This window comes from Sapajus apella, unplaced genomic scaffold, assembly GCF_009761245.1.
Source record: "Sapajus apella isolate SASKATOON/1434 unplaced genomic scaffold, GSC_monkey_1.0 scaffold14, whole genome shotgun sequence".
NCBI classification, from domain to species: domain Eukaryota; kingdom Metazoa; phylum Chordata; class Mammalia; order Primates; family Cebidae; genus Sapajus; species Sapajus apella.
This window is the reverse complement of record NW_022436954.1, coordinates 7,002,933-7,017,961: the sequence shown is the minus strand read 5'-3', so window position 1 is coordinate 7,017,961 and position 15,029 is coordinate 7,002,933. Positions and strand designations below refer to the sequence as shown.

The window sequence follows — 15,029 nt, the reverse complement described above, 5'->3', positions numbered from 1 at the left end:
GCACGTGCCACCATGCCCAGCTAATTTTTTGTAGTTTTAGTAGAGACAGGGTTTCACCATGTTGACCAGGATGGTCTTGATCTCTTAACCTCGTGATCCATCCGCCTCGGCCTCCCAAAGTGCTGGGATTACAGGCTTGAGCCACCGCGCCGGGCCAGTCCTTTGAGATTCTTAAGCAGATGACTTCCAACAGTATTAAGCCAGGAGTTGAGATGGAAGTCACCATTGCAGATGCTTAAATCAACTATTTTAATAAGCTGATTACCAGCTGTTAAAAAAGAAAAAAAGAAAAATCAGTCGCATATGGTGATGCACGCCTGTAGTTCCAAATACTTGGGAGGCGGAGGCAGGAGAGTCGCTAAGCCCAGGACATAAGGGTGCACTGAGCTATGGTTACACCACTGCACATCAGCCTGAGCCACAGAACAATACCCTGTCTCAACAAAAATTAAAAACTAATTTTTTTAATTTTAAGAAAATTGGTCAGGCGTAGTGGCTCACACCTGTAATCCCAGCACTTTGGGAGGCGGAGGCAGGCAGATCACCTGAGGTCAGGGGTTCAAGACCAGCCTGGCCAACATGGTGAAACCCCATCTCTACTAAAAATACAAAATTAGGCTGGGTGAGGTGGCTCACTCCTGTCATCCCAGCACTTAGGCCGGCTCAGGCGGGTGGGTCACGAGGTCAGGAGACTGAGGCCATCCTGGCTGACACGGTGAAACCCAGTCTCTACGAAAAATACAAAAAATTAGCCAGGCGTGGTGGCAGATGCCTGTAGTCCCAGCTACTCAGGAGGCTGAAGCAGGAGAATCGCTTGAACCTGGGAGATGGAGGTTGCAGTGAGATTGTACCACTGCACTCCAGCCTGGGCAAAAACAGCGAAACTCTGTCTCAAAATTCATTTAAAAAAATAAAAGACGGGGCCGGGCGCGGTGGCTCAAGCCTGTAATCCCAGCACTTTGGGAGGCCGAGGCGGGTGAATCACGAGGTCAAGAGATCGAGACCATCCTGGTCAACATGGTGAAACCCCGTCTCTACTAAAACTACAAAAAAATTAGCTGGGCATGGTGGCGTGTGCCTGTAGTCCCAGCTACTCAGGAGGCTGAGGCAGGAGAATTGCCTGAACCCAGGAGGCGGAGGTTGCGGTGAGCCGAGATCGCGCCATTGCACTCCAGCCTGGGTAACAAGAGCGAAACTCCGTCTCCAAAAAAAATAAAAATAAAAAAAAAATAAAAGACACCTGCAAATTCTTTGACAGTCTTTCCCTCAAAAGGTGGAGCCTAATTTCCCTCCCCTGGGTTGTGGCCAGACTCCCTGACTTGATTCTAAGCCCAAGAAAAACGCAGGGGAGACAATGCAGGACTTTGAAGACGAGGTGACAAAGAAGGCACCGTGGCTGCATCGCGGTTTCCTCACTCTCGCTCTCATGGAGCACGTACTGTGGGGGAAAGGCCTAGGACATCTATGCCATAAGACACTCAAGCAGCTCCGTGGAGAGGCCCCAAGGTGACGAACCCAGGCCTCTCACCAAATGCCATTTCACGGAGGGAGCTGTCTAGGACACCCATCCTCCCACCCTAACCAAGCCCCAGCCGGCCTCAGCGGGGGCACGCCCTGAGCTAGAACCACCCAGCTAAGCTTCCCTCCATTTTCCTGACCCTCAGGGACTGAGGATACAGGTGTGTTTTAAGCCACTAAGGTTGGGGTGATTTGTTACACAGCAACCGATACCTATTGGGAGATCTCCACGTCCCACCCCCAAAAGGTCCCTCTAACTGTGGCTTCAGTGCCAGGCAGAGCCCCAGACCAGCCCCACTCCTGCGCCTGGGCCACTATCACTCACTAACAGGTCTGGAATGCCATTCCCTAGCTGGAGGCCTCTTCTAGGCCACCACCTCAGAGACGCCTCCTCTGATCTCCCCAGCTCAGGTGGCCCCATCTGCCATGGCGTCTTCACAGCACTGAGGTTACCAGGCCTTGTGGCTGCTAGAACACACTGTTTACAATACATTCTTTGTAATCTTCCACTAGATGGCAAGCTCCATGAGGGCAGGGCCCTTGCCTGTCTGATGCACATCTGAGTCCTGGCCACCTAGAGGGCATTAAGAGTTTGCTGCATGGTTGGAAATCCCAGCTAGAAGCAAAGAGGGAGACCCCAGGGACAGCACAGCAGCCTGGGAACCCCGGCCCCACCAGGTCTGGCTGCTTTCATAGCACCGAGGAGTGGGGTGTGGGGGCTGGATCCTAGAAACAGTGGCAGTTCACGAGCAGGGGCCTGGGTGACTGGCCCTAGCTCTTTCCCACCCTCCTGGGTTATTGCTCTGAGAGAGTGCTGGGGGAGTAGGGGTCTCTGTGGGGACAGCGGCTCCCCCTCCAGGTGTCTCTGCCAGCCCCCACTTCTCCTGCTGTTCTGGGGCAAGGGCCAAGCACCTGACAAGTTCTCCATTTGCTCACGGACTAAAGTCGTTGCTTTCTGGCGTCACTTTCAGATCCCGGCGCAGGCCACACAATTCATGTCAGGAGTAAATCATTCTGATTTCCATCTCCCTTCCCGAGACAGCCAGCTGCTTCTTAGCCTTCCCACAGCAGGCTCCTCCATCCTGCCCGCCCAGCCAGAGACCGCGCCCACTCCACCGTGGGGGCCCAGCCAATGAGCCACTGCCCTGCACTTCTGAAAGGGGATCCAGCTGGGAAGAGACCAGATCCCGGGAGGCAGGCCCTGAAGGGCAGGGGCAGCTGGGTGTCCAGCAGGGCTATTTGGGGCTTGTCTCGGGTTCTCTCCCTTCCCAGGCCCAGGACTCATGCCCCTCCCAGGAGTGAGAGGAGGTAGCGTGATTCTTGGGGGTGTCATCAGTTGTCACAGGAACAAGACTCCACCTCTGCCCTGCCCCTCTAACCTCTGTTCCTGGCATGAGCAAGCTGCTCACGGTGGCCAGAGGCCAGCGAGGAGGGGAAAGGGCACCAGACCACGTGCCCAGGAAGGCAGAGTGCACGCTTGGAGTGGGGTGAAGGCAGGACAGGCCAGCCCAAGGAGCTCACTCTGTCGGGTTACGCGCCCCACCAGGTGGGAGGCCAGCCCCCTAGCTGTTCCCTGGGCCTATTCCCGAGCACTTGAGAACCACACTGTGTAAAGTTTGGGGAGTCCGGGATCCTCCGCTTTGACAACAGCTCCCCAAGTGACCTTGGGGAAATCAGTTGTGGCACTCGGCCTCAGTTTCCTCCTACACAGGTGAGGCAGCTCCTGCACAATCTCGGGGTACTCTGTGACCCATTCCAGTGGGGTAAGGAAGGCCCCCTTCCTCACGCTGCCACCCTGCGTGGACACAGGGACCTGGTCTGAAGTCAACTGTTCCATAGGGGTGGGAACAGGCGGGAGTGGGGGTAGCTGTGAATGGGGAGGAGGGGTCCGTTCCAGGGGAGATGGGGCCTCAGCTTCCCCAGGTGTCTGGGTGGAAGGGGCTGCTCGCTCGTTAGGAGCTGCTCAGCCAGGGAGCCCCACGTGGGGCCGCCCTCACCCTCGAGACCCTCGTGCTTACACTTACATTTCGCCTCCTTCCAGTCGGTGGAGGTGTTCAGGTCCACCTTCGCCGCCATGGCCAGGGGGGCCCAAGTGCGCACCCCGGCTGTCCGCCCCACCGCCGCCGACCCCCACGCCCCAACTCCCGCTGAGGTCCGCGCCTGGCGGCCGAACGCGACCAGGGACGCCGGGGGACCGCACGCGCTGCTGCGGGTCCGCGGGGCACCCCCCAAGCGCCCGGGCCAGGGGCGCGGGGCGGCCAGCAGTTGCCACGCCGCGCGCAGCTGCGCCAGGCGGCCGGACACTCGGCTCTGCAGAGACATGAGCGGGCGGCGCGGGGCAGCTCTCCGCCCACTTGGACTCTATTTACGGTGCTCGGGAGTGTCTCTCCCTTATTTACTCTGGGACTGGGTGGCGACTGCCAGCCAGTGGCGACCTGCTCGGAGCCAGCGGGCGGCGCGGCCAGAAAACCCGGGAGCGCCGCTGGGCACGCTGGAACTTGTAGTCCGGGACGCCCAGTGGGCCCACGCACTTGTATACACACGTGCGCGCCCGCCCCGGCTCCCAGTGCCGCGGGTGGAGCCACGCCCGAGCCCCTCCCACTTTCCCGTGGCCCCCGGACGCCTCCCCCCGCTTCCCCGTGGCTTCGGCCGCTTCCAATTTCCTGGTTGGCTGCGCCTCGGCTTCCCGGGCACGGTCTGAAGCCCCTGAGCCTTCCACGCAGCGCCTGCCCCCTTTGCTCTCGGCCCCGCAGCGGACCAGGCGCGCGGGGAGCTCCGTATCGAGTTGGGAGAGCTGAGCGCGGCTCCCGCGGTGCCGAGGGTTTTGCAGCCTTGGAGACCAGGGCTTGTCTCCCCACGGGTCCGCAGGGCACCGCCTCCACACCCCAGCCCGCCCTTCTAGGGATAGGTGCGACGAACAGGTAAATCTGGTTTGGGAACTCCTACCCAGAGCCTCTGCCTCCTAATAGCCCCAGTGCCAAGGCTCGGCTGGAGCAGATGATCTAGGACAGCCGGGGAGCTGAGGGTGGAAATAGTGGAATTTGGAGGCAGGACACGTGGGCTTCAAGTGGCATTCAAAAGGTGAAGAATTGGGGTGATGTTTTCTTTTGTTTTTCTTTTAGAGGCGGGGTTTCACCATGTTGGTGAACTGGTCTTGAACTCCCGACCTCAGGTAATCCGCCCGCCTCGGTCTACCAAAGTGCTGGGATTACAGGTGTGAGCCACTGCACCCGGCCTATGTTTTCTTTGTATTTTTTCTTTTTTACAAAAACCATGAGGATGGATTTTTAAGTACTTTTATATACTTTCCTGTACTATTAATCTTACTTTATGATAAATATAATAATACAGACCGTGCCATCATAATATAATGAATATAATAATGAATATTGAATAGGTGCCTCACACCTGTAATCCCAGCACTTTGGGAGGCTGAGGCAAGAGGATTATCAGAGGCCAGGAGTTCAAAACCGGCCTGGGCACCATAGTGAGACACCCCCCCAACCCCAAGGAAAAAAATGACTTTGGTGTGATTGATAGCAGGTGCTCACCTCTAGTCCCAGGTACTCCAGAGGCTAAGGTGGGCAAGCACTTGAGCCCAAGGGTTCAAGGCTGTAGAGAGCTATGATGTCACCACTGCACTACAGCCTGGACAAGAGTGAGACCCTATCTCAAAAGTAATAATGAGTATATTTTAATACCCCAGGGGGAACAAGCCAGGATTTCGGAGAAGGTTGCAATACTAGTGTTGCTGCCCTGGGGTACCCTAGCCCCTGAGAGTCGAGCTCCTTGAGCTGTCAGGAATGAGAGTGGCTGGTTGCAAAGTTGCTCCTGTGTTCCAAGCCTCCGGCTCTGAGTGTGGCAATAACCTGGGCCAGCTGTGGGCGGATCCCTGACATGCTGCGGATGCAGGTGGCCCGACTGGGATGCTGACATGGGCTCAGCCTTGCGCTTCAGATGTTAAATCCACCCAAGACAAGATCAGCATAGACTTACCAACAGCAGGGTAGGCAGTAATCAGTCTTGGGAGTGAGGGCAAAGGGGAGGCAGAGGCCAGGAGGGAAGAGCCCATGGCCCCCAACATTCCAGGACCGCCAGCAAGGCCTGCACCCTCTCCTGAAAACATCAGCAAGACATGGTTCAGGACACAGAAGTCAGGCCCTGGATCACCTCACCAGTTGTAGCCCCTCCAGTCACTCAGAATAAAAGAAGGACCTTGCCAACTGCAACCAGGACAGCCATCTACAGGCACAAAGCCCCAGCTGTACTGAGCTAAGCCCCCTGTGTCCATTCCCGCCACCTCCATTAGCCCGTCACATCCTCAGCTCTCACCATCGCCAGGCAGTGAGATGACTGGTCCGAGGTCAGCACAGCGTCAGGATCGGAGCCCCGACTTGGGTCCGGGTCTGTTTGGTTCCCATCTGTGGTCTGGAAAGTGGTTATGCAGATGTCACTGGTGAAATGAAGCATGTGGGTGATGCTGTATATTACTTCTCCATCGCTGCTGTGCCATTACTTCAAATTCACTGGCTTCAATGACACACATTTAGTATCTTAAAGTTCTGTAGGACAGAAATCTGATGTAGGTATCACTGGGCTGAAATCAAGGGGTCACCAGGGCCATGTTCCTTTCTGGAAGCCCTAGCAGAGTCTATTTCATTGCCTTTTCTGATTTCCATAGACCACCCACATTCTTTGGCCCAAGACCTCTTCCTCCATGTTCAAAGCCACTGTGGTTGCCTCTGAGCATTCTTCTGCAGGGGCATTTCCCTCTGATGCTCTCCACTGGCTCTCTCTTCCATCTTCAGGGACTCTTGTGATTACACGGACCCACCTAGATAATCTGTGATAATTTCTCTACTTGGCGGATTTGCGGCCTTCATTCCCCTTTGCCAGGTAATGTAACACATTATGGGTTGTAGGATGTAGGATGTGGAATCTTTGGAGGGCCGTTATTCTGCCCTGTGCCCTTCCTGGCAATGAGTAGGGAGGATTATGAGGCAGAGGCTGAGGCCCCAGCCATAAGAAAGTCTTGGCCGGGCCAGGTGTAGTGGCTCAAGCCTATAATCCCAGCACTTTGGGAGGCCGGCGGGCAGATCACGAGGTCAAGAGATCAAGACCATCCTAACCAGCATGGTGAAACCCCATCTCCACTGAAAATACAAAAAGTTAGCTGGGTGTGGTGGCGCACACCTATAGTCCCAGCTACTTAGGAGGCTGAGGCATGAGAATTGCTTGAACCTGGGCGGAAGAGGTTGCAGTGAGCAATATAGCAAGACTCCATCTCAAAAAAAAAAAAAAAAAAAAAAAAAAAAAAGAAAGTCTTGGCCAGGCACAGTGGCTCACACCTGTAATCCCAGCACTTTGGGAGGCCAAGGCAGGCAGATCATGAGGTGAGTTTGAGACCAGCCTGGCCAACATGGTGAAACCTCATATCTACTAGATACAAAAATTAGCTCAATGTGGTAGCACACACCTGGAATCCCAGCTACTCGGCAGGCTGAGGCAGGAGAATCACCTGGGAGGCAGAGGTTGCAGTGAGCTGAGATCATGCCACTGCACTCCAGCCTGGGTGACAGAGCAAGACTCCATCCCAAAAAACAAACAAAAAACAAAGTCTTGGTGCTCAGGCTGGGCACAGTGGGTCATGCCTATAATCCCGGCACTTTAGGAGGCCAAGGCGGGTAGATCAATCACCTGAGGTCAGGAGTTCGAGACCAGCCTGGCCAACGTGGTGAAACGCTATCTCTAATAAAAATACAACAACAACAAAATCAGTCAGGTTTGGTGGCCTGTGCCTGTAATCCCAGCTACTCAGGAGGCTGAGGCAGAACCTGCAAAGCAGAGACTACAGTAAGCCAATAACACTGCTGCACTCCAGCCTGGGTGACAGAGTGAGACTCCATCTCAAAAAAAAAGGAAGTCTTGGTCCTCAACTAGAGGCTACCTTCCACCCAGCTATCGGGGAGACTGAGGTGGAAGAGGCCACAAGTTGGAGGCTGTAGTACACTTTGAGTATACCTATAAATAGCCACACCACTCTAGTCTGGACAACATAGCAAGATTGCATCTCTAAAAGAAATTATTAACAAAAATGATTAACTTAGAATTAATATAGAATAATTTAATTATCTCAATTGTTGTGATGTTTCATAGATGCTTATGTCAAAACTCTTCACATTGTGGCTGGGCACGGTGGCTGATGCCTGCAATCCTAGCACTTTGGGAGACCCAGCTGGGAGGATCATTTGCAATTCAAGACCAGGCTGGGCAACATAGCAAGACATCATCGCTACAAAAAAGTAATTTAAGAAAATCTAAAAACTCACCACATTGTACATTTTTAATGAATGCACTTTTTTTTTACTGTGAACTCTGCAGAGAAGCAAATATGTGCAGTGTATTGTGTGCCAATTATGCCTCAATAAGACTGTCAAAAAAACCACAAGAAAAAATTTGTAGCCACCAGGCACACGGGCTCACACCTGTAATCCCACCAATTTGGGAGGCCAAGGGGAGCGGATCACCTGAGGTCAGGAACTAGAGAACAGCCTGGCCAACATGGTGGAACCCCATCTCTACTAAAAATACAAAAAAGAAAAAAAATTAAATGGGCATGGTGGCACACATCTGTAGTCCTGGCAACTGGGGAGCTTGAGGCAGGAGAATCACTCGAACCTGGGAGGCGGAGGTTGCAGTGAGCAGAGATCATGCCATTGCACTCCTGCCTGGGTGACAGAGCAAGACTCCGTCTCAAAAAAAAAAAATCAAGGCAAGCGCAGTGGGTCACACTTGTAGTCCCAACTACTTGGGAAGCTGAAACAGGAAGATCACTGGAGTCCAGGAGCTGGAGGTCAGCCTGGGAATCACAGTGAGATCCTGTCTCTAAAAATAAATAAATAAATAACATGTATGTATGTATGTATGTATTTTGAGACAGAGCCTGGCTCTGTTGCCCAGGCTGGAGTGCAGTGGTGCAATCGAGGCTCACTGCAACCTTGCCCCCCAGGTTCAAGCAGTTCTCCTGCCTCAGCCTCCTGAGTATCTGGGATTACAGGCATGTGCCACCATGCCTGGCTAATTTTTGTATTTTTATTACAGGCAAGGTTTCACCATATTGGTCACGTTGGTCTCAAACTCCTGACCTCAGATGATCCACCCACCTCAGCCTCCCAAAGTGCTGGGATTACAGGTGTGAGCCACTGCTCACAATACCAGCCAACAAACATGTATTTAAAAAAAAAAAAATTGTATCATGTTATTCGCCTGCTCAGAAATCTCCAAAATCCATGTCCTACACGGCCAGGCTGCTGAAGCTCCCTGGATGCCCACTATGTGTCAGTGCTACTGTTTCTTTTTGCTGAGATTCAGCTCTGTTCTCACACAGATAGTGAAGGTCCCAGTTTACAGCTCTCCTAGGTCTACTGGAGGCCTGGGTCATATGCTCAGGTGGTCCTGGGCAGGAAGCCGGATTCTGACACTGGTGAAGGAGGATGTCTTCATAGAATTTGAGCTAGACCTTTTGGGAAAAGTAAACTTTTGCCAGGTATAGAAGGTGTGTGTATCGGGGGTGTTCCAGGTAGAGGGACCCACAGAAGCAAAAGCGTGGAAGTCTGTGGAATGCTTAGTCTTCCACTGGGCCATAGGATGTTGTCAGTTGAGGATTTTTAATGGAGAGGGGCTTTTGTGCAGAGAAAAGCTACCTACTGCTGCTTGTGTTTAAATTAATGCTGTATTTATTAAACGAATAAATTTTAAAAACTAGTTTTTCTGAAACATCCAAGTGCCATTTGTAAATCTAGTTTTCTATGTATAAGCCTTCTAATTTTTTATAAAATTAAGAACAATTGTGTTCACTTATTCTTTGATTAATATTTAATTAACTCATAAGTTCAACAGATTAAATTCTTCTAAAAATGAATGCCAACTACAAACTTAGGTAATTAAATTCTCTAATAGATTTTAAAATTTATTTTACAGAGTTAAAGTAGCTGATCTCTCAAACACCTCAAGTTCCCAGCAGAAGGAAATAAAGGATTTACAAGGCTTTTTTTTTTCTTATCACTTAAGCAACTCTTTTTCTTTTTTCCTTTTTTTGGAGATGGGGTCTACAGGGTCTGGAGCAATCATGGGTCACTCAGCCTTGACCTTCTGGGCTCAAGCAATCCTCCAGCCTCAGCTTCCTGAGCAGCTGGGACTACAGGTATATGCTACCATGCCCAGCTAATTTTTTTTTTTGGAAGCGATGGGATCTCACCGTGTTGCCCAGGCTGGTCTCAAACTCCTGGGCTCAAGCAGTCTTCCTGCTTAAGCCTTCCAAAGTGTTAGGATTACAGGCATGAGCACTGTGCCCAGCCAACCAACTCTATTTATTTATTTATTTATTTTGTTTGTTTGTTTGTTTTTGTTTTTTTCAGAGTCTCGCTCTGTTGCCCAGGCTGGAGTGCAGTGGCCCGATCTCTGCTCAGTGCAACCTCCGCCTCCCAGGTTCAAGCAATTCTCCTACCTCAGCCTCCCGAGTAGCCGGGATTACAGGCGCCCACCACCACGCCCAGCTAGTATTTGCCTTTTTAGTAGAGATGGGGTTTCATCATGTTGGCCAGGCTGGTCTCAAACTCCTGGCCTCAAGCAATCTGTCTGCCTCAGGCTCCCAAAGTGCTGGGATTACAGGTGTGAGCCACTGCCCCGGACAAGAAGCTCTTATATACTAATAAACTTATAAATGTGGCAAATCAGTTATCTTAAATATTCAATACTGTTTCCAAATTTAGATCCTCTTAGACTGTCATGGTTATCTATTGCTTTGTAATGAGTCACTGAAAATTTACTGGCTTAAAATAACAACAGTTCTAAGTCAGCAGTTTGGGCTGGGCTCAGCTAGCCGGCTCATCTGCTGGTGTCCCTGGGTCACTCCTGCAGCTGAAGCTATAGTCGTCTGACAACCCAACTGGGCTTGGGGGATCCCAGGTAGTCTCACTCACATGACTGATCGTTGGTGCTGGCTGTCAGCTGAGGCCCTTTGGCTCTGTTCCACATGGGCTCATCTTTAAAGATGGTAAAGCCATCCAAAGGAGCAGATACACCATCACAGCAGGGCTGAAGTTGCAGTGACATGAAGGACCACAGTACAGTTAGGGTTTTCCTGCTACTGGTCTGAGATTTAAGACCAGACTAGGACCCAGGAGAATTCTACCATATCTAAAGGGATCCCTAAATCCACACCTCTCCCCTGGGACTTAGTGCTAAAGACTGATTCATCACTGTTTCCTGAGAGCCTTTCTTTCTTTTTTCTGTTCTGAGACAGAGTTTTGCTCTTGTTGCCCAGGCTGGAGTACAGTGGCACGATCTTGGCTCACCGGGTTCAAGCAATTCTCCTGCCTCAGCCTCCCGAGTAGCTGGGATTACAGGCCTGCGCCTCCACACCTTGGCTAATTTTGTATTTTTAGTAGCGATGGGGTTTCTTCATGTTGGTAGGCTTGTCTCAAACTCCTGACCTCAGATGAGCTGCCTGCCTCAGCCTCCCAAAGGGCTGGGATTACAGGTGTGAGTCACCTCACCCAGCCTCCAGTCTTTCAGGTGGGTGCTCTCCCTGATTTTTCCCTGGCCATCTTTCTACTTTTTATCGCCTCTTTTGGGTAGATGAGCTCCAGCTCTCAGGCTCTCCTGCCGTCTTCTCTGCCTGATGACAATTTTGCATTCCGCCCTCATCCAGAATGTACTACTCTCTTCATATTTCACTTTATTACTTGCCTGTGTTTCATTTTACTATCCGTTTCATTGGCCATATTGTACAGTCATTATGTTGAGAGGTATGTAAGGGAAGGATGGATTATTACAAGGTATTAAATGCCCAGAGCTTGTAGCTATAAACCAGGAGCCTGGAAAACAGACGATGCCCCTCCACCTGGTTTGTTTTTTGTTTTTTTTTGTTTTTGATATGGAGTCTCGTTCTGTCGCCCAGGCTGGAGTGCAGTGGTGCGATCCCTGTCCACTGCAACCTCTGCCTCCCAGGTTGAAGTGATTCTCCTGCCTCAGCCTCCCGAGTAGCTGGGATTACAGGCACGTGCCACCATGCCTGGCTAGCTTTTCTATTTCTGTAGAGACGAAGTTTTGCAATGTTGGCCAAGCTGGTCTCAAACTCCTGACCTCAGATGATCCACCTGCCTCACCCTTCCAAAGTGTTGGGATTACAGGCGTGAGCCACCTCACCCAGCCTCTACCTGATGTTTGGCAGAGTGGTCTGAAGACCATGTCAGCTATCTGGGAAAGGCCTTAGTGATGGCCAGACAGGTACTGAATGTTCTTATTCCATGCCACCTTCCCCAAGGGAAAGGCCTTAATGGGCCGGGGGTTTTGTCCCTGGGCCAGCAGAGGGAGGGCTTCAGCTCCCCTATTCTGACTTCAGAGGAGGCCCAAGGAGGAGGTGGATACTTCAGGGAAATTTGGATTGAATTACACAAAAACCTTTAAAAGTAATGTTTATTGTAATACATTTTAATAACATAGAAATAAAGTAAAAAGCGAAAGCTAGCAGGGTGCTATCGCTCAGGCCTGGAATCACAGTACTATGGGAGGCTAAGGCAGAAGGATCGCTTGAGCCTGGAAGTTTGAGACCAGCCTGGGAAACATAGTAGGACCCTGACTCTACAAAAAATAAAAATATTAGCTGGGCGTGGTGGTGCTCCTGTATCCCCAGCTAATCTGGAGGCTGAGGTTAGAGAATCACTTGAGCCCAGGAGTTCAAGACTAGCCTGGGCAATATAGCAAGACCCCATTTCTACCAAAACAAAACAAAACAAAACAAAACAAAAGGTGAAAACCTTTGTTTTGGGCTGCATGGTGTCCTGTCTGCCTGTAGCTCAGGATGTGACTATATTTGCATACAGGGCCTTTAAAGAATTGGCCGGGCGCGGTGGCTCACGCCTATAATCCCACTTTGGGAGGCCGAGGTGGGCAGATCACAAGGTCAAGAGATCGAGACCATCCTGGCCAACATGGTGAAACCCCATCTCTACTAAAAATACAAAAAATTAGCCGGATGTGGTGGCACGCACCTGTGGTCCCAGCTACTCAGGAGGCTGAGGCGGAAGAATCGCTTGAACCTAGGAGACGGAGGTTGCAGTGAGCCGAGATTGCACCACTGCATTCTAGCCTGGCGACGGAGCAAGACTCCGTCTCAAAAAAAAAAAAAAAAAAAAAGAGTTAATTAAGGCGAGGCACAGTGACTCCCGCCTGTAATCCCAGCACTTTGGGAGGCCGAGGCAGGTGGATCACCTGAGGTCAAGAGTTTGAGACCAGCCTAGCCAACATGGAGAAACTGCATGTCTACTAAAAAATACAAAATTAGCTGGGCGTGGTGGTATGTGCCTGTAATCCCAGCTACTTGGGAAGCTGAGGCTGAAGAATCACTTGAACCTGGGAGACGGAGGTTGCAGTGAGCTGAGATCACACCACTGCACTCAAGCCTGGGCGACAGAGTGAGACTCTGTCTCAAAAAAAAAAGGTGGGAGAGATAAAAGTTAAAATCAGGTCTTTAGAGTGACCCTACTCCAGTCTGACTGGTGTTCTTTTTTTTTTTTTTTTTTTTGAGATGGAGTCTCCATCTGTCACCCAGCCTGGAGTGCAGTGGCACGCTCTCAGCTCACTGTAACCTCTGCCTCCCAGGTTCAAGTGATTCTCCCACCTCAGCCTCCCGAGTAGCTGAGATTACAGGCGCCTGCCACCACACCCGGTTAATTTTTTTTTTTTTTGAGACAGTCTCACTCTATCACCAGGCTGGAGTGCAGTGGCGTGATCCCGGCTCTCTGTAGCTTCCGTTTTCCGGTTTCAAGCAATTCTCCTCAGCCTCCCGAGTAGCTGGGACTACAGGCACACACCACCACGGCCGGCTAATTTTTTGTACTTTTAGTAGAGATGGAGTTTCACCATGTTGGCCAGGATGGTCTCGATCTGTTGACCTCATGATCTGCCCGCCTCAGCCTCCCAAAGTGCTGGGATTACAGGCATGAGCCACCATGCCCGGCCTGACTGATAGACTTTTAAGAGGAAAGTTGGGGGCTGGGTACAGTGGATCGTGCCTGTAATCTCAGCACTTTGGGAGGTTGAGGCAGGTGGATCACGAGGTCAGGAATTTGAGATCAGCCTGGCCAGCATGGTGAAACCTAGTCTCTACTAAAAATGCAAAAAAATTAGTTGGGCATGGTAGCACACACCTGTAGTCCTAGCTACTTGGGAGGCTGAAGCAGGAGAATTGCTTGAACCTGGCAGGTGGAGGTTGCAGTGAACCAAGATCATGCCACTGCACTTCAGCCTGGGCGACAGAGAAAGACTCCACCCAAAAAAACCCAAAAATTAGCCAGGCGTGGCAGTGCTTAGCTGTAATCCCAGCCATTTGGGAAGCTGAGGCAGGGCAATCGCTTGAGTCATGGGAGGCAGAGGTTGCAGACAGCTGAGATCTGGCACTCCAGCCTGGGCCAGAGAGCAAGATTCCATCTAAAGGAAAAAAAAAAAAAGGAAAGTTGGACACACAAAGAGACATTAAGGATGCAGGAGTGCAGAGGAGGGACCAAGTGAGGCTGCAGGAAGAAGGCAGCCGTCTGCCCGCCACAAAGAGAGGCCTCAGAGGAAACCGCACCTGCTGGCGCCTGGAACCTGGACTTGCAGCCTCCATAACTGTAAGAAAATGCATTTCTGTTGTTTAAGCCACCCCATCTGTGGCATTCTGTTATGACACCCCCAGCAGACTAACACAGCCACCGCCTCCCTGTTCCCATTCCACAGAGGTAATTCCTTTAGCTGTTTGGCCATGTTTCCCCCTAGATTTTCTCCATGCATGTATAATCATATGTAAAGAAATATACACATCATTTTATTTTTACAAAATAGGATTCAGCCATACACACGGTTCTACAACAGTGTCTGTGGAATGCTCTTTTTTTTTTTTTTTCTCACAACACTTCTGACACCAAATGTGTGGTTTCTTTTTCCACACCGGCCAATTCTCCAGCACCATCTGGGTGTCCTACAATTGAATCCATTCTGATACACTCAACCTGGAGTTAGCATCTGATCCCACACATTAAGTGCCCAGTCCCACAAGACTGCCCCCACTTCAAACTCCAGGAGCAAGTCCTGGGCCCCCCATACTTCTGACATATGAACTGGGGGTTCCCATGACCCCCTCCTCAGGTTCAATAATTTGCTACAAAAGTCCAGGAACGATGGCTCACGCCTGTAATCCCAGCACTTTGGGAGGCTGAGGCGGGTGGATCACGAGGTCAGGAGTTCAAGACCAGCCTGGCCAATATGGTGAAACCCCGTCTCTACTAAAAATACAGGAAAACTTGGTCAGGCGTGGTGGCAGACGCCTGTAATCGCAGCTATTTGGGAGGCTGAGGCAGGAGAATCACTTGAACTTGGGAGGTGGAGGTTGCAGTGAGCCAAGATCGTGCCACTGCACTCCAGCTTGATGACAGAGTGAGACTCCATCTCAAAAAAAAAAAAAAAAAAAA

General features: G+C 51.2%; 1 protein-coding gene across 5 annotated transcripts in view; it reads right to left on the bottom strand.

Annotated features, from left to right (window-relative positions):
- MACROD1 (mono-ADP ribosylhydrolase 1) overlaps positions 1–4,501 on the bottom strand; it is a 170,855-nt gene extending 166,354 nt beyond the window's left edge. For 4 of the 5 annotated variants that reach the window (XM_032283016.1, XM_032283013.1, XM_032283015.1 and 1 more), the window contains exon 1: positions 3,543–4,501. In XM_032283016.1, coding sequence (XP_032138907.1) covers positions 3,543–3,840 — 298 coding nt within the window. In that variant the 5' untranslated portion in view covers positions 3,841–4,501. Of the gene's footprint in view, positions 1–2,430; positions 2,694–3,542 lie in introns of those variants that run through there. The other variant, XM_032283017.1, reaches the window with a different exon arrangement.
- Positions 4,502–15,029: the final 10,528 nt, after the last annotated feature.